This window comes from Leucoraja erinacea, chromosome 1 (assembly GCF_028641065.1).
Source record: "Leucoraja erinacea ecotype New England chromosome 1, Leri_hhj_1, whole genome shotgun sequence".
Taxonomy (NCBI): Eukaryota; Metazoa; Chordata; class Chondrichthyes; order Rajiformes; family Rajidae; genus Leucoraja; species Leucoraja erinaceus.
Genome location: NC_073377.1, coordinates 49,505,373 through 49,528,287, shown reverse-complemented (window position 1 = coordinate 49,528,287; position 22,915 = coordinate 49,505,373). Strand labels below are relative to the sequence as shown.

At 43.5% G+C, this 22,915-nt stretch overlaps 1 protein-coding gene across 3 annotated transcripts in view; it reads left to right on the top strand.

The window, feature by feature from the left end:
• The window catches only part of plpp1a (phospholipid phosphatase 1a), a 107,789-nt gene that overhangs the window by 59,355 nt on the left and 25,519 nt on the right, over window positions 1-22,915 (top strand). For all 3 annotated transcript variants that reach the window (XM_055634442.1, XM_055634452.1, XM_055634458.1), the window contains exons 3-4: window positions 773-1,053; window positions 19,398-19,455. In XM_055634442.1, coding sequence (XP_055490417.1) covers window positions 773-1,053; window positions 19,398-19,455 — 339 coding nt within the window. The remainder of the gene's footprint in view (window positions 1-772; window positions 1,054-19,397; window positions 19,456-22,915) is intronic.

The window sequence follows — 22,915 nt, the reverse complement described above, 5'->3', positions numbered from 1 at the left end:
AGCTGAGATGGCATCTCGTGTCAGAAGAGTCACTCGCCTTTTGAAATAATGCTCAGGTAGGGATTGTCATTAGACACCAACTTGTCCATTTCACAAGAGGCCTCATCTGTCTGTGGCATTCTGTGACCTCCAACTTCTGCCTCCCAGTCAAAGCTGAGTGCATAGCTCACTAAAACAATCGGATATTCCATGTGAGAACTTTTGTTTGGTTTTTACCTTCTGGCCAGCAGCAGGCCTGCTGTTGCCACCGTCTGCTGCCCTGTGTGCTGATCTTCTGATTGTCGAGCTTCATCCTGCCAGTGGAAATGTCAACGATTATGACAAAAATAACTAACAAACATACTAAAAATCATTTGATGACCAGCTCTGCTGCTTTACTAGTATTATACTCTGAGCAACAAAATGATCATGGGTTGTTGCAGTAATCGAAGATCATGTGGACTATTGTGCGTAATACTGATGTCATACTTTCAAATAATTTCAGCTGCAAGTATAAATGACAGAATCATGCCTAATTAATCAGGGAAAGCTGTACAAATGAGCACCACTCATAAAACTTGTCTGATTTTTACCTCAATAGCTGCCAAATTCAAAAGATACGATTCACAAAAAATTAAACAAATGGGCTTATAAAATAGATCTTCTGATGCTGCTTTCTTTTTTCTTGCAACTATCTGTGCTGAATTACTAGTGGATTGCATGCTGCATGCTTTGGGAATATCATGACATGTTCTCCGTGCAGAAATGATGCCTAACTTTGTTTCTGTTGCAGATAATCGTTGGGGAGTTAGCCTCAGTTCGTTGGAACCGTTTGCACTCAAATTCCTTTATTAGAAACTCCTATGTAGCCACTGTGTATAAGGCAATTGGGACATTTTTATTTGGGGCTGCTGCAAGCCAGTCTCTGACCGACATTGCCAAATATTCAATTGGGCGTCTTCGACCTCACTTCATCAATGTTTGCCAGCCCGACTGGGCGAAAATCAACTGTGCTGCAGGTTACATAAATGAATTCACCTGCCTGGGTGACCAACGAATGACCAATGAAGCACGGTAAGTTTGAATTAACTGATGGTCAATTGTTTCTTTATTGACATGTGTACCAGATACATTGAATTTTTTTTGCATACAAATCAGCAAATCTCTCTTTCTTGATCTACCTTTTTCTTGGTAAAGAAGTTGCACACGAAATGTTTGTCATATGCCGCGGTTTATACTACTGTACATTGCTTCTAATAAAAATACAAATAAAAAAACAAAAAAAAACAAATCAGCAAGACTATCCCTGTACATAAGCACAATTGCCCCAGTTAGTGCAGTATGCACAGAGCAGCCTACTGGGTCCATATACAAGAGGTGCCATTTTACAGTCCCATCTGCTGCAGGCCACAAAGGCTCGGTGCAGCCATATCCTCCATTTTGTTCATTTTGCGAAACATCGTCCCTTTCCACGCTTGGCCCTCTTCAGCCCTCGTTCCCCGGGGGGCCGGGCTTGTGGTGGCCTACCCTTGCTGAGGGAGCCGGGCCTGCGGTTGGCTCACTGGGTTGAGGCCTAGGCAGCTGTAGGACTTCCAGCGTCCCTGTCCACCATCAAGGCCCAGGCCTGCTTCCAGTCGCCGGTCAGCTTGGTCCGTCTTCCTTCTCTTCAGTGGGAGCAGAGTCCAAGCTCAGTGGCAACCTCTCCGTGCCTGTCATTGCCGCTGCAGCGATCCGCAGCTCACTGGGAGGCGGCCTACTGCCCTGCAGCTCGTCAGGTTGCTTGCCAACATCTCTCTAATCTGCCAGCAACCGGGGCCTTGTCCTGGTTTGCTCCGTGCCAGCGGCCAGGCCCGGTCCAGCCCGGCTATCTAGCGCTCCTTCCTGTGCTGGTGCAGCACTCACTGGGAACAAAGCTTTCATTTGGTGCCTATCAAATCATCTAACATCAAAGAGAAAGCAAATAGTCTACAATTCCCTCGTTGTGGTTGGCTCTAAGAGTTGCTCTGAGCCATGGATGTGGAAGGTGCGATGGTTTTGTGGTGAGGAATATTACACATTGTTGGATGTCTTTGTGGCGATTGAATGGTTCTTCCACACCACAATTTTTCTCTTCACTTTCACTTTCATCTCTGACTTGGATCCATTTCTTTGTGCATTAATGTTTCTCATACTTTGGCAACCATTCGGCCAGTTCTCAGAACATTTTCATCAATTTAATTTTATTTTCTCCCACATGTTTCCAGTAACCTCTTCCCCTTCACATGTCCCACATAACCCTCACCTCCCGACCCATTCTCCTGCCACCCACCTACACCAGAGGCTTGAGGATACCTTAGGAGGTGTTGATTTATTTCAACCTTTTACACCAGGCCTCTGTCTACTCTCAATGAATTAATTCAATTCTAAATTCCATCTCTGCTCCTTCTGTTTTGACTGGTCACAAGCCAGAGATTTGCATGCGTCAGTGAAGATTAACCCAAGGAGGCTTTGACAATATTCTTAACTATTTTCAAAAAATTGTTTAAAATTCATCGGAAATGTTTATTAAGTTGACAATTTGGAAGTCGGGCCTTTTTGTGACCCAGACTGCCTGTCGGTCGTATGAGGCATTTTACATGTCTCAGAATGTAATCAATTACAATTTTATACGGTCACAGTAGAAGACAAGTATCAGAATTTTCCAAACCTTTGTTTGAAAAAAGATGAGGATGAAATCTAGTTCCAAACCACATTGGGGTTGAATTTTTTTTTTAATGTAAAGAGCAGAAAAGTACATTCTTTTGAATGCTGATTAAAATGTTTTGTTTCCAATTGTTTGTATACATTTTATTCAATGTCACTGCAGGCTCTGGGTGCTATGAATGAAAGTTGCAACTAAGATTGTGCTTCCATTTGTATATTTTATAAATTGTCACTCTTGGCGCGCACACTGCTTTGGCTGACCGAGGCAAGTCTGCAAATTTAGATTCTGTTTTTGTGCTTCACAGTGATTTCCTTCCATTAATTGTGCACTGAGATATCAAATTCATAACATCAACACTGCAAGTTATTTAGGTTGGATTGCTACTGAGAATAGCACTGGTGTTGGATTTCATGAAAGTGCTAGTGCTAGTTATGTTAGGCAAGTTGAGAATGGTATTCAAAGAGTATTGGTTTATTGTTGGTAATGATTTCTTAATGTCATGTGCACCAAGGTACTGTGAATGACTTCATTTTGCATACTTACCAGGCATGGTCATACTGCAACATAAGTACAAATGGTAGTGCAAAAGAGAAAAACAAGCCGAGCGCAGAACTTTGTCTTATAGTTAGAACACAGAAAATAAAAAGTGCATGGGCCACAACAAGTTAGATTGGAAGATCAGGAGTGGATCCTTAACATACGAGAGGTCAGTCGAAGAGGCTGATAACAGCGGGCAAAAGCTGTTCCTGAATTTGATGTGTGCTTTTCGAGTATTTCTTCTGCAAAACGGGAGAGGTGAGAAGAGAGAATGAGCAGGGGGTTAGCAGTCCTGGATAATGTTGGCTGCTTACCTGAGGCAGCGAGACGTGTGGAGTTGATTGGGGAGGCGGAGGCGGGCTAGTATGTGGTGGCTGGATTGCATGATTGTGAGGAATTGCCACCACAGTTCTCTGCAGTTTCTTGTGGCCTTGAGTAGAGCACCCACTAAACCAAGCTGTGATGTATCCCCATAGGATGCTTTCTATGAGGCATTTGTTGAAATTGGGGAGTCAATGGGAATATGTTGAATTTCCGTTGTCCTCTGAGGCAATAGAGGCATCTGGCGGTGCCATTGTATCTGTTGTGTGGTAACAAAGTGCTTCCAGACTATTTTCTGTACATGCAACTTCTCATCTTCACTTCAGTGATTCAGCTTTTCCACACGCATCATCTCAATGGGAGAAGCCACAGAGCTTTCAATTCATTGGCAAGCAGTCGGTTGCACCATGGCATTGGCAAACAGTGTTGAGGAGAAAATAAAATTAAAAGAACCAAATAAAATAATTAAGCTATTCAAATGTTCCACCCTGTCAGTCATAATTTCCACAAATTAATTATTCATTCTATCAATATGTTTTCTCACAAGAACCAGTAAGTTAGATAATTGAGACCAGGAGTTATTAGTTATAAGCGTTGGACATACTTACATAGAAACATAGAAATAGGTGCAGGAGTAGGCCATTCGGCCCTTCAAGCCTGCACCGCCATTCAATAGGATCATGACTGATCATCCAACTCAGTATCCTGTACCTGCCTTCTCTCCATACCCCCTGATCCCTTTACTTAGATTAGATACTTAGATTAGATACTTAGATTCTTTTTTTCTGGAACACCGTATATTGCGGGGAGACCTTATAGAAGTCTAGAAAATTATGAGATGCATAGATAGGGTAGACAGAACCTTTTTCCCTGGATAGAATTATCAAATACTAGAAGGCAAAACTTTAAGATGAGAGGGACAAGGTTTATAAAAATGTGTGGGGCATGTTTTTACCAGAGGGTAATGAGTGCCTGGACTGTGCTGTTGGGAGTGGCGGTTGAGGTAGAAACAATAGAGGCATTCAAGAGGCTTTTCAATAGGTATTTGGAGAGACAGGGAATGAAGGAATATGGGTTTTGTGCAGGCAGTTAACAGTTGGTCTTGGCATCGTGTTTGGCATATACACTGTGGGCTGAAAGGCCTAGTCCTGTGCTGTACAGTCTATATACTATGTTCTATGACAGGCGAATGCAGGTAAGGGGCAGTTGGGTGGAGGATGTGACACAGGTGAAAAGGAGACCAAAGGGGTATCGGGTAAAAGGAAAGAAGAGGAGTGAAATGTGAAGTTGCACGGAGGGGTAAGGGTGGAAGTGGACAGGGGAGGGGAAAGCGGGGGATGAAGGGAAGTATTTGACATGGGGATGGAGATGAGAATATGGAGGAGGAAAAAAGGAACCGGGTAGCTGGAAGATGGCAGGGAAATGTGTGTGCACAGAGTAGGGAGAAAAGGAGGGGGGGGGGGAGTAGTGCTTGAAGTTGAAGAATTCAATGTTGATCTTGTTTGGTCTGAAGCAGAATTTGAGGACCTGTTCCTCAGGTTTTAACTGAACACTTATGCTGAGTCCGCCAGGAAATGGGGTACTGCAAGGCTCAGTGCTGGGACCGCAGCTATTTACAATATACATTAATGAGTTAGATGATGGGATTAAAAGTAACATTAGCTAATTTGCAGATGACACAAAGCTGGGTGGCAGTGTGAATTGTGAAGAGGATGCTATGAGGATGCAGGGTGACTTGGACAGGTTGGGTGAGTGGGCAGATGCATTGCAGATGCAGTTTAATGTGGATAAATGTGAGGTTATCCATTTTGGTGGTAAAAAAAGGAAGGCAGATTATTATCTAAATGGAGTCAATTTGGGAAAAGGGGAAGTACAACGGGATCTGGGGGTCCTTGTTCATCAGTCAATGAAAGTAAGCATGCAGGTACAGCAGGCAGTGAAGAAAGCAAATGGCATGTTGGCCTTCATAACAAGAGGAGTTGAGTATAGGAGCAAAGAGGTCCTTCTGCAGTTGTACAGAGCCCTAGTGAGACCACATCTGGAGTATTGTGTGCTGTTTTGGTCTCCAAACTTGAGGAAGGACATTCTTGCTATTGAGGGAGTGCAGCGTAGGTTTACAAGGTTAATTCCCTGGATGGCTGGACTGTCATATGTTGATAGATTGGAGAGGCTGGGCTTGTATACTCTGGAATTCAGAAGGATGAGAGGGGATCTTATTGAAGTATATAAGATTGTTAAGGGTTTGGATATGCTAGAGGCAGGCAACATGTTCCCGATGTTGGGGGAGTCCAGAACCAGTGGCCACAGTTTAAGAATAAGGGGTAAGCCATTTAGAACGGAGATGAGGAAACACTTTTTCACACAGAGATTGGTGAGTCTGTGGAATACTCTGCCTCAGGGTGGTGGAGGCCGGTTCTCTGGATGCTTTCAAGAGAGAGCTAAACAGAGCTCTTAAAGATAGCGGTCAAGGGATATGGGGAGAAGGGATATTGAAGGATCTCCTGGTTGCTAACTATTTTAACTTCCCTTCCCATTCCCATACTGTCCTCCCTCTCTGTCCTTGGCCTCCTTCCTTTTCAGAGTGAGACTACATTCAAACTAGAAGAACTGCATATTCTGCTTGGGTAGTTTACAGCCCAACAGCATGAACATTGATTTCTCCAATTTTAAGTTGTACCCCTCGACCCTCATCCTCATATAGAAACCCTATGGTCTCCTTTGCACCTCTTGCCTTTGTCACTTACTCCACCCATCTGCTAATTAAACCTCCCTCATCTGTATCCACCTATTACTCGCTAGGCTTCGCCCCGTTCCCCCTTCTTTCTTTTCCCGCTTTCTCCCCCTTTGTCCATTAGTCTGAAGAAGGATCCCGACCTGAAATGTCCTCTGTCCATTCCCTCAATAATGTTGCCTGATCCACTGAGTTCCTCCAGCACTTTCTGTTTAAGCTAGACCATTGCTTCTGATAGAATCCTTCATGTTAAAAGCTTTTGACAGTTGTGTTACTTGATTTATGGGGCTCTATGTTTAAATAACTGGTGACTAATGGTACCTTAATCCCTTTGCCCCCATCTCCTACTTAATGGAATACCCACAACAGACTGCTGAAACCAGTTGCAACACAATGTCTGGCTGTGCCTTTGTATTATCCAGCCAGAGATCTGTGTGTTTTTTTCAAACACTTGCCAAACCATCCGTGTCCTTTGATGAGTTGATGTGAGTTGCATGCTTATGTTCTGAAGTCAAACACTGAGCAGAGTCAAACCCTCATCAACCGTTGCCAAATAAGAGGATATAGTTTAGAATTTAAATGTCTTTCCAGATCATCTGGGCAATGTATATGATCTGACTGCAGAATCTTTTGCTGCAGATAGACAGTGGTTCATTGTACATAATGACCGGTAGACAAAGTGGAACATTGCTGTTAACATTTAAATAACTTAATTATTTTCTTTGGTTTTTTAAATTTTCTTTTCTCCTCCACATCGTTGCCAGTGTAATTTATATTAGGAAGCACAATCTCAGTTGCAACTTTCACTCATGGCACCCAGAGCCTCAAATAATATTTAATAAAATGCAATTAAGAGATAGTGGAACAGAAGTATGTATTTCAAATTGTTTCTCTCAGAGGAACACACTACCCTGCTCTTGACAATGTCAAATAAAAATTATTTTGACCCCAAAATGTTTTGCTACAGGATTTCTGTCGTATTCTGGGAGAAGTGTTATTACTTGCACTGACGCCAAAATTCTGATTATTAAATCTTCTGCTGTGGCAGAAGCAGTTCAACTCCCACTTTAGCCATTTAGGCCATTTGGAAGAATGGGCTGAAAGATGGCAGATGGAGTTTAATGCCGATAAATGTGAGGTGCTACACCTTGGCAGGACAAATCAAAATAGGACAAACATGGTAAATGGTAGGGAATTGAAGAATACAGTTGAACAGAGGGATCTGGGAATAACCGTGCATAGTTCCTTGAAGGTGGAATCTCATATAGATAGGGTGGTAAAGAAAGCTTTTGGTATGCTAGCCTTTATAAATCAGAGCATTGAGTATAGAAGCTGGGATGTAATGTTAAAATTGTACAAGGCATTGGTGAGACCAAATCGAGTATGGTGTACAATTTTGGTCGCCCAATTATAGGAAGGATGTCAACAAAATAGAGAGAGTACAGAGGAGATTTACTAGAATGTTGCCTGGGTTTCAACAACTAAGTTACAGAGAAAGGTTGAATAAGTTAGGTCCTTATTCTCTGGAGTGCAGAAGGTTAAGGGAGGACTTGATAGAGGTCTTTAAAATGATGAGAGGGATAGACAGAGTTGATGTGGACAAGCTTTTCCCTTTGAGAATAGGGAAGATTCAAACAAGAGGACATGACTTGAGAATTAAGGGACAGAAGTTTAAGGGTAACATGAGGGGGAACTTCTTTACTCAGAGAGGGGTAGCGGTGTGGAATGAGCTTCCAGTGGAAGTGGTGGAGGCAGGTTCATTGGTTTCATTTAAAAATAAATTGGATAGGCATACGGATGAGAAGGGAATGGAGGGTTATGGTATGAGTGCAGGCAGGTGGGACTAAGGGGAAATAATTGTTCGGCACGGACTTGTAGGGCCGAGATGGCCTGTTTCCGTGCTGTAATTGTTATATGTTTATATGGTTAAAGAAAGGAAGAGAGACATTGAAGATTTTTATATGAACAGGGAAGGTTGCCTGGTATGATGAATCCTCTGGTTCCTGTCACTGGCGTTGACTAGGAACAGCTAAATTCTGGAATGCTAGCACTGGTATTTCTGATACTTATGCATGTTTAGTGTTACTCCAACTCCACCCTGCCACCTCTCAAACAAATGTGCAATTTTTTTCAATCTGTGCATTACTTACCACTGCCAGAGTGCACATTTCTTGAGAAGACTTGATTGATTGGAATAACTAACGATCAAAAGGATTAATTTTGAAGCAAACCTGGACAATTTTTCAAAGATTTTGATACTCCATTGCAATAGTCCTTGCCTCAAGTACCCCCCCGGCAGCTAATTCCATACACCCACCACCCTTTGTGTGAAAACATTACCCCTCAGATTCCTATTAAATGTTTTCCTCTTCACCTTAAACCTATGTCTTCTGATCCTCGATTCATCTGCACTGGGCAAGAGACTCTGTGCATCTACCTGATCTATTCCACTCATGATTTTGTACATCTCTAAGATCACCCATCCTCCTGCGCTCCAAGGAGTGGTCTCAGCCTATCAAACTCTCCCTATAGCTCACACCCTCAAGTCCTGGCAATATCCTAGTAAATCTTCTTTGTACCCTTTCCAACTTGCAGCCTCACCAATATAAGTGTAACACGACCTCCCAACTTCCATACTCAATACTCTGACTGATGAGGCCAATGGGCCAAAAACCTTTTTGTCCTGATCCCTCCTCCATCACTATCTTCCAGGAAACCTGCCGTTCTTCCAAGTGAGTCAGAGGTTCACATGCACATCCTCCAACTAATCTACTACATCCAATGTTCCCAATGTGGCCTCCTTTAGATTAACGAGACCAGGAGACTGACCATTTCAGAGAACACGTACGTTCTGTCTAGCGAGGCCTGCTGGATCTTCCCGTTTAGTTTAGTTCAGAAATACAGAGCGGAAACAGGCCCTTCGGCCCACCGGGTCCGTGCCGTCCAGCGATCCCTGTATATTAACACTATCCTACACACAGTCGCGATAATTTTACAATTATCGAGCCAATTTACCTACATACCTGTACGCCTTTGGAGTGTGGAAGGAAACCGAAGATCTCGTAGAAAATCCACGAGGTCTCAGGGCTAACCATTTTAACTCCCCTCCCCATTTTCATACTCTCCTTTCTGCCCTGGGTTTCCTTCTTTCTGAAGCTTCTGAATTTGTAGTCGGCAGGGCAGTCCTCTGCATATCGCCAACTTCAATGCAAGAATGAGTCCACTCTCAAACTGTAGGAACAGCATCTCGTTTGGGTAGTGCATCCTAACATAGAAGAATAGGTGCAGGAGTAGGCCTTTTGCCCTTCAATATGATAATGTCTGATATAACCATATAACAATTACAGCATGGAAACAGGCCATCTCGACCCTTCTAGTCCGTGCCGAACACGTATTCTCCCCTAGTCCCATATACCTGCGCTCAGACCATAACCCTCCATTCCTTTCTCGTCCATATAACTATCCAATTTATTTTTAAATGATAAAAACAAACCTGCCTCCATCACCTTCACTGGAAGCTCATTCCACACAGCCACCACTCTCTGAGTAAAGAAGTTCCCCCTCATGTTACCCCTAAACTTCTGTCCCTTAATTCTCAAGTCATGTCCCCTTGTTTGCATCTTCCCTCCTCTCAGTGGGAAAAGCTTATCCACGTCAATTCTGTCTATCCCTCTCATCATTTTAAAGACCTCTATCAAGTCCCCCCCTTAACCTTCTGCGCCCCAAAGAATAAAGCCCTAACTTGTTCAACCTTTCTCTGTAACTTAGTTGTTGAAACCCAGGCAACATTCTAGTAAATCTCCTCTGTACTCTCTCTATTTTGTTGACATCCTTCCTATAATTAGGCGACCAAAATTGTACCCCATACTCCAGAATTGGCCTCACCAATGCCTTGTACAATTTTAACATTACATCCCAACTTCTATACTCAATGCTCTGATTTTTAAAGGCCAGCACACCAAAAGCTTTCTTTACCACCCTATCTACGTGAGATTCCACTTTCAGGGAACTGTGCACAGTTATTCCCAGATCCCTCTGTTCACCTGCATTCTTCAATTCCCTACCATTTACCATGTACGTCCTATTTTGATTTGTCCTGCCAAGATGTAGCACCTCACACTTATCAGCATTAAACTCCATCTGCCATCTTTCAGTCCACTCTTCCAACTGGCATAAATCTCTCTGTAGACTTTGAAAATCTACTTCATTATCCACAACCCCTCCTATCTTAGTATCACCTGCATACTTACTAATCCAATTTACCACACCATCATCCAGATCATTGATGTACATGACAAACAACAGTGGACCCAACACGGATCCCTGTGGCACCCCACTAGTCACTGGCCTCCAACCTGACAAACAACCATCCACCATTACTCTCTGGCATCTCCCATTCAGCCACTGTTGAATCCATCTTGCTACTCCTCCATTAATACCCAACCATTGAACCTTCTTAACCAACCTTCCATGAGGAACCTTGTCAAAGGCCTTACTGAAGTCCATATATACAACATCCACTGCTTTACCCTCATCAATTTCCTGAGTAACCTCTTCAAAAAATTCAAGAAGATTAGTCAAACATGACCTTCCAGGCACAAATCCATGTTGACTGTTCCTAATCAGACCCTGTTTATCCAGATGCTTATATATATTATCTCTAAGTATCCTTTCCATTAATTTGCCCACCACTGACGTCAAACTAACAGGTCTATAATTGTTAGGTTTACTCTTGGACCCCTTTTTAAACAATGGAACAACATGCGCAGTACGCCAATCCTCCGGCACTATTCCCATTTCTAATGACATTTGAAATATTTCTGTCATAGCCCCTGCTATTTCTACACTAACTTCCCTCAATGTCCTAGGGAATATCCTGTCCGGACCTGGAGACATCCACTTTTCTGATCATCTAAAATCAGTGCCCCATTCCAGCCTTCCCCCCCATATCCCTCGATTCCTTTAGCCTTAAGAGCTAAATCTAACTCTCTCTTGAAAACATCCAGCGAATTGGCCTCCACTGCCTTCTGTGGCAGAGAATTCCACAAATTCACAACTCTCTGGGTGAAGAAATGTTTCCTCATCTCAGTCCCAAATGGCCTACCCCTTATTCTGCTACCCTGACCCCTGTTTCTGGATTCCACCAACATCGTGAACATTTTTCTGCATCTAGCCTGTCCAATCCATTAAAAATGTTTTATGTTTCTTTAAGATATCCTCTCATCCTTCTACATTCCAGTGAATGCAAGCCCCGTCGACGCATTCTTTCATCATATGTCAATCCTGCCATCCTGGAAATTAACCTGGTGAACGTAGGCTGCACTCCCTCAATAGCAATAATGTCTCTCCTCAAATTCGAAGACCAAAATTGCACACATTGCTAAAAGTATGAATATTGAATTCTCCAAATTTAGATAACTAACTTAAAATGCACCTCCCCTCCTTACCCTCCCCCCTTTTCACACCGCGGACCCCCCTTTCTTCCCCATGTGACACCTGGACGAGGATGTTGCCAGGACTAGAGAGTCTGATCCAGGCACGTGCCATGAGTAATTACTCAGGGTAGGCAGTCAGTCGGCTTTAAATAATCTTAAACCGCGCATGCACAGCTTGTTCTCTCCGTAAGCTGTCAGTCGACTTTTATAAAGTCTTCAAAAGCCAAATCTCTTAATAAAGTACCGTATTTCCCGGCAATTAAAACGCACCCCCATTTTGTGTCGCTAAATTTTGAACGAAGGCTGGTGGGACATAGAATTTCTCACGCTCAAAAAAATAAAAATAAAGAAAGCAATTTGCCCAAGGCTTCCAAATCTCCTTCATTCTGAATTACTGAATGGGTGGGGGGTGGAGGGTGACGGCAGGTGGAGAGATGGTGGGGAAAAACGGGAGCACACCGGGCCAAATTGAATCAGTTGTGATCTTATTGAATGACAATACTTGTTCAAGGGACCAATTACGGGGAGAGTTCCTTTCACAGTATGTGGGGAGTCTGGTCAGGGGTACAGTTGCGGGGAGGGCAGGAGCATTGAGAAGGAGGGGGTTGGGGATCATGCCAGTAACTCACTCACTCACCGCAACCACGGCGCTCCGGGCGCAGGGCCACCGCATTGTGGCCGGGGAGGGAAGTAGCTCGGGTGGCTGCAAGTGGCTGCTGGGACCGGACAGCGGACGCCACCTCAGCGCCTTCTGCTGGCCTGCTCACCTCTGGCAGTGCTCTCCGTCTGAACATCTCTCACCTGCCGCTTGCAGGCTTTGCTCATGTCAGCCGCTTCCCGCAAATCCTTAAATTTGGACAGCCGAGTAACCTCAATTGGTCCCTTGTTCGCACTGTCGGAATTTGAGGATTTGCGGGAAGCGGCTGACATGAGTGAGGCCGGCGAGCGGCAGGAAAGAGGTTTTCAGATGGAGAGCACTGCCAGAGGTGAGCGGGCTGGCAGAAGGACCTGAGGCAGCGGCCGGTTCCGCTGTCCAGTCCCGGCGGCCGCTTGCAGCCACCTGAGCTACTTCTCCCCCCGGCCACAATGCGGTGGCTCCGCGCCTGGAGCGACATGGCAAGACAGTTGCTGTCATGATCCCCGACCCCCTCCTTCTCCCTTCCCCAGCAGCGCTGTCCTTTTACAGCCGCTTCCCATCAGCTGCCAGCAATGATGGATAGACTTGGCTACCCCTGAGTACAACACCATCATTCTTGATGTTGCTGTACTGAGGGATAGCCAAGTCTATCTTTCTTGCCTAACAACCTTCCAACTTCAGCTTCCAAAACACATGTAAATTTTCGTGCCTTATTTTTGGGTAAAAAATAGCGTCTTCATTGCCGGGAAATACGGTATTTAAAACATATAGCACCAAGAAATCTACTTAGCACATCATTTGTACACAAACTCCATTCTTCTCTCTTTGTTCCTTAAGATATTTTTAAGATAATGGAAATCCATGTTTGAAAAACCCGCCAAGAAACTTGCGCTGCGAGTAGGCTGCTGCGCATGTGCGGTACTGCAAAGGTAGAATTTCAGCTGCCTTCAGTCCTCTTGAAATTGACGGCTTGAAGCATCGTCGACGGCACGTGGGCTGCACAGACCTTCACGTGTTACATGTACTGCGGGTGAAAGGCAAGGATAATTATGCCTGCCTTAGAGATCAATCTCTTAGTTAGGCATTATTCTCTCATGTCTTTACAATTTATATTTAACAATTACCATTTTATAATTTTAGTCAGGGTAGGCACGTGCCTGGTGTGAGCTACAGGGAGACGTTGCGTAGGCTGGGTCTCTATTCCATGGAGCACAGGAGGATGAGGGGAGATCTTATAGAGGTATACAAAATCATGAGAGGGGTAGTTCAAGGTGAAGGAGAAAAGATTTAATAGGAATCCGAGGGGTAACCTTTTCATACAATGGGTAGTGGGTGAATGGAACAAGCTGCCAGAGGAGATAGTTGAGGCTGGGACTATCCAGCAACATGTCGTGAGTAGTCGCCCCAAAGAGTCGTACCTTCTTCTGGTCGCCGGTGGATTTTCAACGTTGAAAATTTTCGGCAACCTGCTGCGACTATGACGGGTGCCGGCAAGTTGCCGAAAAAAATCGTGACAGTGGGACAGGCCCTTTAAGTAACAATTAGACAGGTACATGGATAGGACAGGTTTGGAAGAATATAGACCAAGCGCAGGCAAGTGGGACTAGTGTAGCTGCAACATTGTTGGCCGATGTGGGCAAGTTGGGCCGAAGGGCCTCTATGACGTATCCATTTCTCCTCCCCCTCCCATCCACTTATATTCCTTACAATTCTCACCTTCTATCTTTATCTCTAGCCTTTGTCCAACCATCTGCCTAACAAATATATCCTTCACTTGTATCCACCTATCACATGACAGACTTTGTCCTGTTCCCACTTCTCATCCAGCTTTCTCACCCCCTCTCCCCACCACAATCAGTCTGAAGAAGGGTCCTAACCCAAAATGTCACCTATCCATGTTCTCCAGAACTGCTTCCTGACCCGCTGAGTTACTCGAGCACACTGACTTTTTTTGTAGACCAGCAATTGCAGATCCTTGCGTTAAAGTTGGTTGTGTTCCTGTTGCTCAGAAAGCCTGGCAGTTCAAGGGAAGCAAGAATAATTTTGGCAATGATTCTTGTGGACCTGTAGGAGCAGCAGTTGTTCTGACCAGCAGCCCCCTTCCTTATAGAAACAAGGAACCACAAATGCTGGTTTATACAAAGTGCTGGAGTAACTCAGCAGGTCAGGCATCATCTTTGGAGAACGTGGATAAGTGATGTTTTGGGCCTGGACCCTTCTGACCAACAATCTCCTTCCCTGCCTGCCACTGAGCCCTCCCTACCTGTGAATCCTAACAATCAGATCCCTTGAAATCGGAGCCCTCGGAATCAGTTCCAAAAACTCTCACTAACACCAATACAGGCTCCCTCCCTCCACCTGCATTTGCCACCTCTTCCGGAATCTTCTCATCCAAAAGGGTACCTTGCCTTTCAATCATATTGGCCTTCAGTTGGTGAATTTGTTGGGGAAAAAGGATACATTGGGGATCTAAAATTTATGGGAATTTGAACTGATCAATATGATGACAAATGTACCAGTCGTAATGTACTATCAGATATTTATAGTGCTTTAGATTAACAATCATTGAGACTATTTGGAAATCACTCTGACTAAATGGCTGTTGGCGAACACATTGGGCAGCTGAACAGAGTTTTTGATTTGGGTGGCAGAAGTGTTCAAAATAATTGAGTCGTGCTCGTTGGAGAGGAAATGCTGAAATTGCAGCTGTTAGTCCAGTTCCCTGAATCTTCCCTGGGGAAGGACAATGGAGGACCCGGCGTTGGCGGATCGCCGCAAGGGAGGGGGATGGGGGAAGAACAATGGTAGACCTGGCGGGGGGGGGGGGGGGGGGGGGGGGGGGGGGTGGGGTGTGAGATACTTGTAACTTTGTAAACGCCCTTTATGTGGCAATATTTCACTTGCACTTTATGTGCAATGTGATGAATAAAACTGATTGTTGTTGTTGTTGATGTTGAACTATTGCATAGAAACATAGAAACATAGAAATTAGGTGCAGGAGTAGGCCATTCGGCCCTTCGAGCCTGCACCGCCATTCAATATGATCATGGCTGATCATCCAACTCAGTATCCCGTACCTGCCTTTTCTCCATACCCCCTGATCCCCTTAACCACAAGGGCCACATCTAACTCCCTCTTAAATATAGCCAATGAACTGGCCTCGACTACCCTCTGTGGCAGAGAGTTCCAGAGATTCACCACTCTCTGTGTGAAAAAAGTTCTTCTCATCTCGGTTTTAAAGGATTTCCCCCTTATCCTTAAGCTGTCACCCCTTGTCCTGGACTTCCCCAACATCGGGAACAATCTTCCTGCATCTAGCCTGTCCAACCCCTTAAGAATTTTGTAAGTTTCTATAAGATCCCCTCTCAATCTTCTAAAGATTACCCTTCCTTGGGTATGCAATCAAATACTTTCACTGTGGCTTGTGACATGTGACAATAAAGTATTCATCCATTCATTCATTCATTCCCTCCCTTCTGTTTGTTTGGATGCGGAAATTCTTCTTCACTGACCTGCAGCCTGGAGTGGGCAGCAGGGACTGTATTGCAACTGGCCGGTGTGCACGTTATATCTTCAAAAATCTGTGACAACCAGGGCTTTGCCGACTATGAAGCTAGGAAGCTTTCCTCATAGTATCATAGAACAGAACAGAACAGAACAACTGTAGAACAAGCCCTTTGGTCCACAATGCATTTGCGGAACATGATACCAATACCATCTTTTATCTACCTGTACATAATCCATATCTCTCTATAGCCTGCATATCCCTGTGCTTATCCAAAAGTTTCTTAAATGCCACTAATGTATCTGCTTCAACCACCACCACTGACAGTGCATTCCAACCACTCATCACCATCTGTGTAAAGATAAAACTTCCCCACACATCTCATTTAAATTTGCCACTTTCAACTTAAACTCATGCCCTCTAGATTTGATTTTTCCAACCCAGAAAAAAGTGCCCATCCTTTCTATGCCTCTCATAATTGTATATACATGTATATGCAACCTCTGGCGTTCCAGAGAAAAAAAAAATCAAATTCTGGACAACCTTTCCCCACAGCTAATGCCCCCCTAATCCAGGCATCATTCTAGTAAACCTCCTCTGCACTCTTTCTATAGCCTCCACATCCTTCCTGTAATGGGGCAACTGAACTGCACACCATACTCCAAATGCAGCCTAACCAAAGTCCAACAAAGCTGCATCATGACTTCCTGACTCTTATACTCAATGCCCTGAACAGTGTGGAAACGGGCCCTTTGGCCCAACATGCCCACACCGGCCAACATGTCCCATTAACACTCATCCCACTTTCCTGAGTTTGGCCCTTATCCCTACTCTTGACAGCTTGTTCCATACACCCACCACCCTCTGTGTGAGAAGATTATTTCGCAGATTCCTATAAAATCTTATCTCCTTCCCTTTATACCTATGGCCTCTGGTTCTTGAATCCCCCCATACAATAGATTCTGTGCCTCCACCCAATCTACTGCTCCTATGATTTTATACACCTCTATAAGATCACCCGTCATCTTCTACGCTCCGGGGAATAGAGACCCAGCCTGCTTAACCTCTCCCTATAGCTCAGACCCTCAAGTCCTGGCAACATCCATGCATTCTTGCATTCCAAACCTTCTCTTAACCTTTTCCAACTTCACAACATATTTCCTATAACATGGTGCCCACAACTGAACACAATACTCTAAATGCAGCCTCACCAACGTCGTATGTAACTGCAACATGACCTCCCAACTTCTATACTCAATAGAAGCAAAATGTTGGAGTAACTCAGCAGTACAGGCAACATCTCCAGAGAGAAAGAATGGATTTCTGAAAAAGGGTCTCGACCCAAAACGTCGCACATTCCTTCTCTCCAGAGATGCTGCCTGTCCCGCTGTTACTCCAGCATTTTGTGTCTATCTTCGGTTTAAACCAGCATCTGCAGTTCCATCCTACTCTAACCTCATTAGTCAGTATTGAGTATAGTATGCCAAAAGCCTTTTTGACCACCCCATGTACCTGTGATGCCACCTTCAAGGAACTATGTACCTGCTCTCCTAGATCCCTTTGCTATACATTTCCTAAAGCTCTGTGATGTGTAGGTCCTGCCCATGTTAGACTTTCTAAAATCCATCACCTCACATTTCTCTGTATTAAATTATATCAGCCATTCCTCAGCCTATCTGGCCAACTGATCAAGATTCTGCTACAATTATTGACAACCATCTTCATTTCCACAATACCACCCACTTTGTATCATCTGCAAACTTGCTAATCTTGCCGTGTATGTTCTCATTCCAAATCATTGATATAACCCACCAGAGGCACACCACTAGTCACAGGCCTCCAGTACAAGAAGCAACCTTCCACCATCACCCTCTGCTTCCTTCCATGAAGCCAATTTTCTATCCATTCAGCTATCACTCCATAGATCCCATGCAATCTAACCTTCCAGAGCAGCCTACTGGGTGGAACCTTGTTGAATGCCACTTTCAGGGATTATGGACATGGACCCCAAGACCCCTCTGCACATCAATGCTGTTGAGTGTCTTGCAATTAACTTTATACTTTCCTCTTACATTTGACTTCCCAAAGTGACCTTACACTTGCTCGTAATACACTTCATCTACCGTTACTCTGCCCATTTCTGTAGCTGATCTGTATCCTGCTGGATACTTTAACAGCCTCCCTCACAGTCCGCAACCCCAGCAATCTTGACGTCAACAGACTCAACTATTCAGATAAATTTAGAAACTACAGAAAGTAAATAAACAATAGTTAATTTTAAATCGTTTTGTATTTTGATTATTTTTATTTGATTTAGTTGTTGAAATGATTAACTCTATGCTGCATTTCCAAATTTGTAGTCTTGCAATCTAGACTGGAGTCATTGGGGCCTGGATCTTTTGCCTTTTCTGATGGAAATGGTTTTCAGAGTCTATCCGCATGTCCTGAACTTCCCAGCACGTGTGGAAATATGGGACTTGTGGTTGACATGACTTAGCCCATAGTCTCTAGTGAAGGCAAAATGGTGTTTCCATATCAATCAACTTCTGATACCCAGTTTAAATTGATGTTTAAAACTTAGAAGGGGTCTGAAAAAACTTTTAAATGCTCTTGATATTTTAAAGTGTAATTTAATAACTGGTTTTGCAAAGTGAATGGATTTTGCAGACGACACAACAGTGATTGGGCTGATCACCAACGGTGATGAAACAAAATACAGGGCGGAGGTGCAGAACCTGGCGGACTGGTGCAAACGTAACAACTTGTCACTAAACACCTCCAAGACCAAGGAGCTGATTATTGACTTCAGGAGGTCCCATAATGGCGAATATGCCCCAATCTCCATTTATGGGGAAAGTGTGGAGATAGAGTGTCCAGCTTTAAGTTTCTGGGCACTCACATTTCAGAGGACCTCACATGGTCCACCAACACCGCTGCGCTGGTCAAGAAGGCACAGCAACGACTGTTCTTCCTGAGGACATTAAAAAAGACTGGTCTGCCCCAACAGCTGCTGACAACCTTCTACCGCTGCACCACAGAGAGCATATTAACGTATGGCATCTCTGTGTGGTATCTCAGCTGCACGGCAGCGGAGAGGAGAGCTCTTCAGTGCGTCGTCCACAGAGCGCAGAGGATCATTGGGACAGAGCTACCAGCCTTGGAGGGCATCTACCACACACGGTGCCTCAGGAAGGCCGTCAGCATCCATAAAGACTCATCACCCCTGTAACAGTCTGTTCGAACTACTTCCCTCCGGCAGACGTTGCAAGGCCTTCTACGCCCGTACCTCCAGACTCAGAAACAGCTTTATTCCAAGAGCTATAGCGGCTCTGAACCGGCCCTGCTGAGTGTCCCCCACCCCCCCTGGACTGTCTCCTCGGATGGTCACGACACACAGCTTATTTATTTATTTTACTTTTCTTTTTCATCGGTTGGAGCTGCATACTAAATCTCGTTGCACTGACGTGCAATGACAATAAAAGATATTATTATTATTATTATTATTATGTGAATAGATATTTTTTTGTCATGCAACCTCTCTGATGATCTTGAATTTTTTGTTCCCCTAGGCTCTCCTTTTTCTCCGGCCATTCATCCTTCTCCATGTACTGCATGATGTTCGTTGCAGTGAGTATTTTGCTGTTTTTCTTGGGGCGGTTGCCGTTGTGCTGTACAGTGTACAGCATATTGCTCAGCCATTTGTTTCATCAGCAGTGCCCTTCAGATTTATGATTGAGAGTTGAGGCGACAATTAACTTGCAGATTGATTCAGTTTCATGTAGCTGAATGTATCTGCTGGGGAGGGTTTTGTTTGGGGCTGTGATAAAACATAAAATTGAAGAGAGGGAGGAAACAAGAGTTGCTGAGAGTGGAATCTCTGTCTAATCAAAAAAGGTCTGTCGGGTAGATTGAGCTACAGGTCTACTCTTTTGGATGTATTTTCATAATCTTTGCTATTTTTAACTTGCCTAAGGTTTGAATTGCACATTGTAGGCTTATGGAAACTTTTTCCAAAATCCACAAACTTTGCAGGAAGAGGTGGACAACCCTCGCTGGGCAAGAGTGGAATTTTAAACATTTGAATTCACCACAAGATATGTGGCCTCCATATTGAGAGAATTTTCCGCACTGCATTTCTTGAGCCTTGATTTAATTTCTGGTCAAAACCATTAACATTTAAATTTATTTCTTGGCCTTTTTCCATTCTAATATTTGAAAGTTATCAGTGGCATCTTAACTTTTAGCATTATATCTAAACACCAAGTGCTAGTAATAGTTTGACAGTGTTGTGATTGGATTTGTAAAAGTATGTTTTCTCTACCACAAATGAAAGCGAAAGGAAGTTAATAATACAACTGTGAGCATGGCACTAAAATTGATATTGCTTAATATTGTTGCCTCAGACCAACTGTAATAAAACCATAATTGAGAAAAGATGCATGTGCAATATTCGTGTTAATTTATGTTCACTCAATATCTTGTGTTATATTGTAAAAATTTTAGTTGGTGCTCTTTATAATCGATGAAATGGGTGAAAGGTCACTTTCCGATACACTCCAGTTAAAATGGAAGGAGTGGCAAAACAAATAGTTATTGAAAGTGTTTTGCATGTGGAAAGCATGAGAGGGAATGAAATCCCATTTTCTATTTCTCTTTTGACTTATTTGCAGTGGATTGCAAATAGTCTACATTTCACAGGAGTGGGGACTTGAAGAGAGAAATACGGGTTTAATGGCACCCAACCACATTATGAGATTATGTAAAATAATTAACCTGAGGTTCACAATGTAAAGCAGTGCTGATAAAATAACCTAGAAAATTTGTAACAGAGAGAGTTTGTAGCTTAGAGCTGAAAGGAGGAAGACCAACCCTACCAGCGCTTTTCTTGTGTTGGGGACAAAGACGGCTGCTATGGAAGAATTTCCCAAGTATTACAGCAGATTTGGGGGGGGGGGTTACTTTAGCTTTACAAAAGAGTATTTCAGCAGTAGAATAATTGAGTTGTTGGTAGAAAGACAAACCTGAATTTGCTGGCATTAGATTCAATATTGGCAAGATAAATTGTCAATTCTGTTGGAAAGAGCAAGACATGAAGAAATAATATGAAAGATACCGCTCTTCATAAGTTTATCTCTGCACTGATTGCCGGGCTGCTCGTCTGCACATTGAGTTCTGTTAACCATTTAATATGTCAGTTTAACCATATAACAATAACAGCAGCGGGAAACAGGCCATCTCGGCCCTACAAGTCCGTGCCGAACAACTTTTTTTCCCTTAGTCCCACCTGCCTGCACTCATACCATAACCCTCCATTCCCTTCTCATCCATATGCCTATCCAATTTATTTTTAAATGATACCAATGAACCTGCCTCCACCACTTCCACTGGAAGCTCATTCCATACCGCTACCACTCTCTGAGTAAAGAGGTTCCCCCTCATATTACCCCTAAACTTCTGTCCCTTCATTCTGAAGACATGTCCTCTTGTTTGAATCTTCCCTATTCTCAAAGGGAAAAGCTTGTCCACATCAACTCTGTCTATCCCTCTCATCATTTTAAAGACCTCTATCAGGTCCCCCCTTAACCTTCTGCGCTCCAGAGAATAAAGACCTAACTTATTCAAGCTATCTCTGTAACTTAGTTGTTGAAACCCAGGCAACATTCTAGTAAATCTCCTCTGTACTCTCTCTATTTTGTTGACATCCGTCCTATAATTGGGCAACCAAAATTGTACACCATACTCCAGATTTGGTCTCACCAATGCCTTGTACAATTTTAACATTACATCCCAGCTTCTATACTCAATGCTCTGATTTATAAAGGCTAGCATACCAAAAGCTTTCTTTACCACCCTATCTATATGAGATTCCACCTTCAAGGAACTATGCACGGTTATATCCAGATCCCTCTGTTCAACTGTATTCTTCAATTCCCTACCATTTACCATGTACGTCCTATTTTGATTTGTCCTGCCAAGGTGTAGCACCTCACATTTATCAGCATTAAACTCCATCTGCCATCTTTCAGCCCATTTTTCCAAATGGCCTAAATCACTCTGTAGACTTTGGAAATCCTCTTTTTGCCTCCTGCTCAAATGCTCCAATAAAATTACATCTGCAGCCACAGTTTCACAGTTCCTGTTCTTGTGGGCTACTCAACCTTGAACTATCTGTCCTGGACACCAGTTCAAATTTGATCCAGTTTTGGGTCTGTGGATGTCCATCTCCAACAGTCGCAAGACTCCCTTGAAAAACACTAACAATATAATCCATGCTTCTGACATCTCGCTATCAGATTTCTGGATAACTATGCATTTCAACCTCAGTCTTCAACCACCAGATCTTTACACTCGGGAACCCTTTTAAAGGCTCTTGGTTCCCTTTCTACTTTCAATTTCCTCCTGAAAATCTCATTAACCACATTTCATAATTTCTGCATTTTTAGTGCAAGCTCCTATGACATGCCTTGGGACACTGTCCGATGAAGGGTGAAGTTCTTCTTTGAAAAATTGATGTAGTGTTTTCACCACTTTATTCAAAGAAAACCAGAACTTTTGAGCAGTGAGATCGGAAGAAATCTGGTGAATATAGATTGCCGTCATCACCATGAAATTGAAATTAAAAAAAAAACTTCTGGTGCTACAAATCTGAAATAAGAACAGAAAATGCTTGAAACACACAGCAGGTCAGCCAGTAGCTGTTTCATTGCCGTGTGACACACTTTCAATATTTCCCTGAAGATGCCTATAATCATTTATTAAGTCATTTTCCTTGCCGTCAGTGCCCATTTAAAATTGATGCTTCTTCCTCCAGTTTGGTTTGTACAGCGTTCCCTTTGTTGCCTCAGTGATGAAATATGCAATAAGAGTTGTATTTCCACAATACAGGCATCTCCCTCACCCACTTTCTAACTGTGATTGTGGGATTAGATTTCAGAACAATCAATTGTTAGTCAGGCTGCAGTATTTATCCTTGAGCACGTCTATGTACACATCCAATGTTGTGCAATGCTTATATTCATTGTGACTTTGCGGAATGCCAAATTACGTCATTTTGATTATACATTCCACCACTTCAATTTTGTTGCAA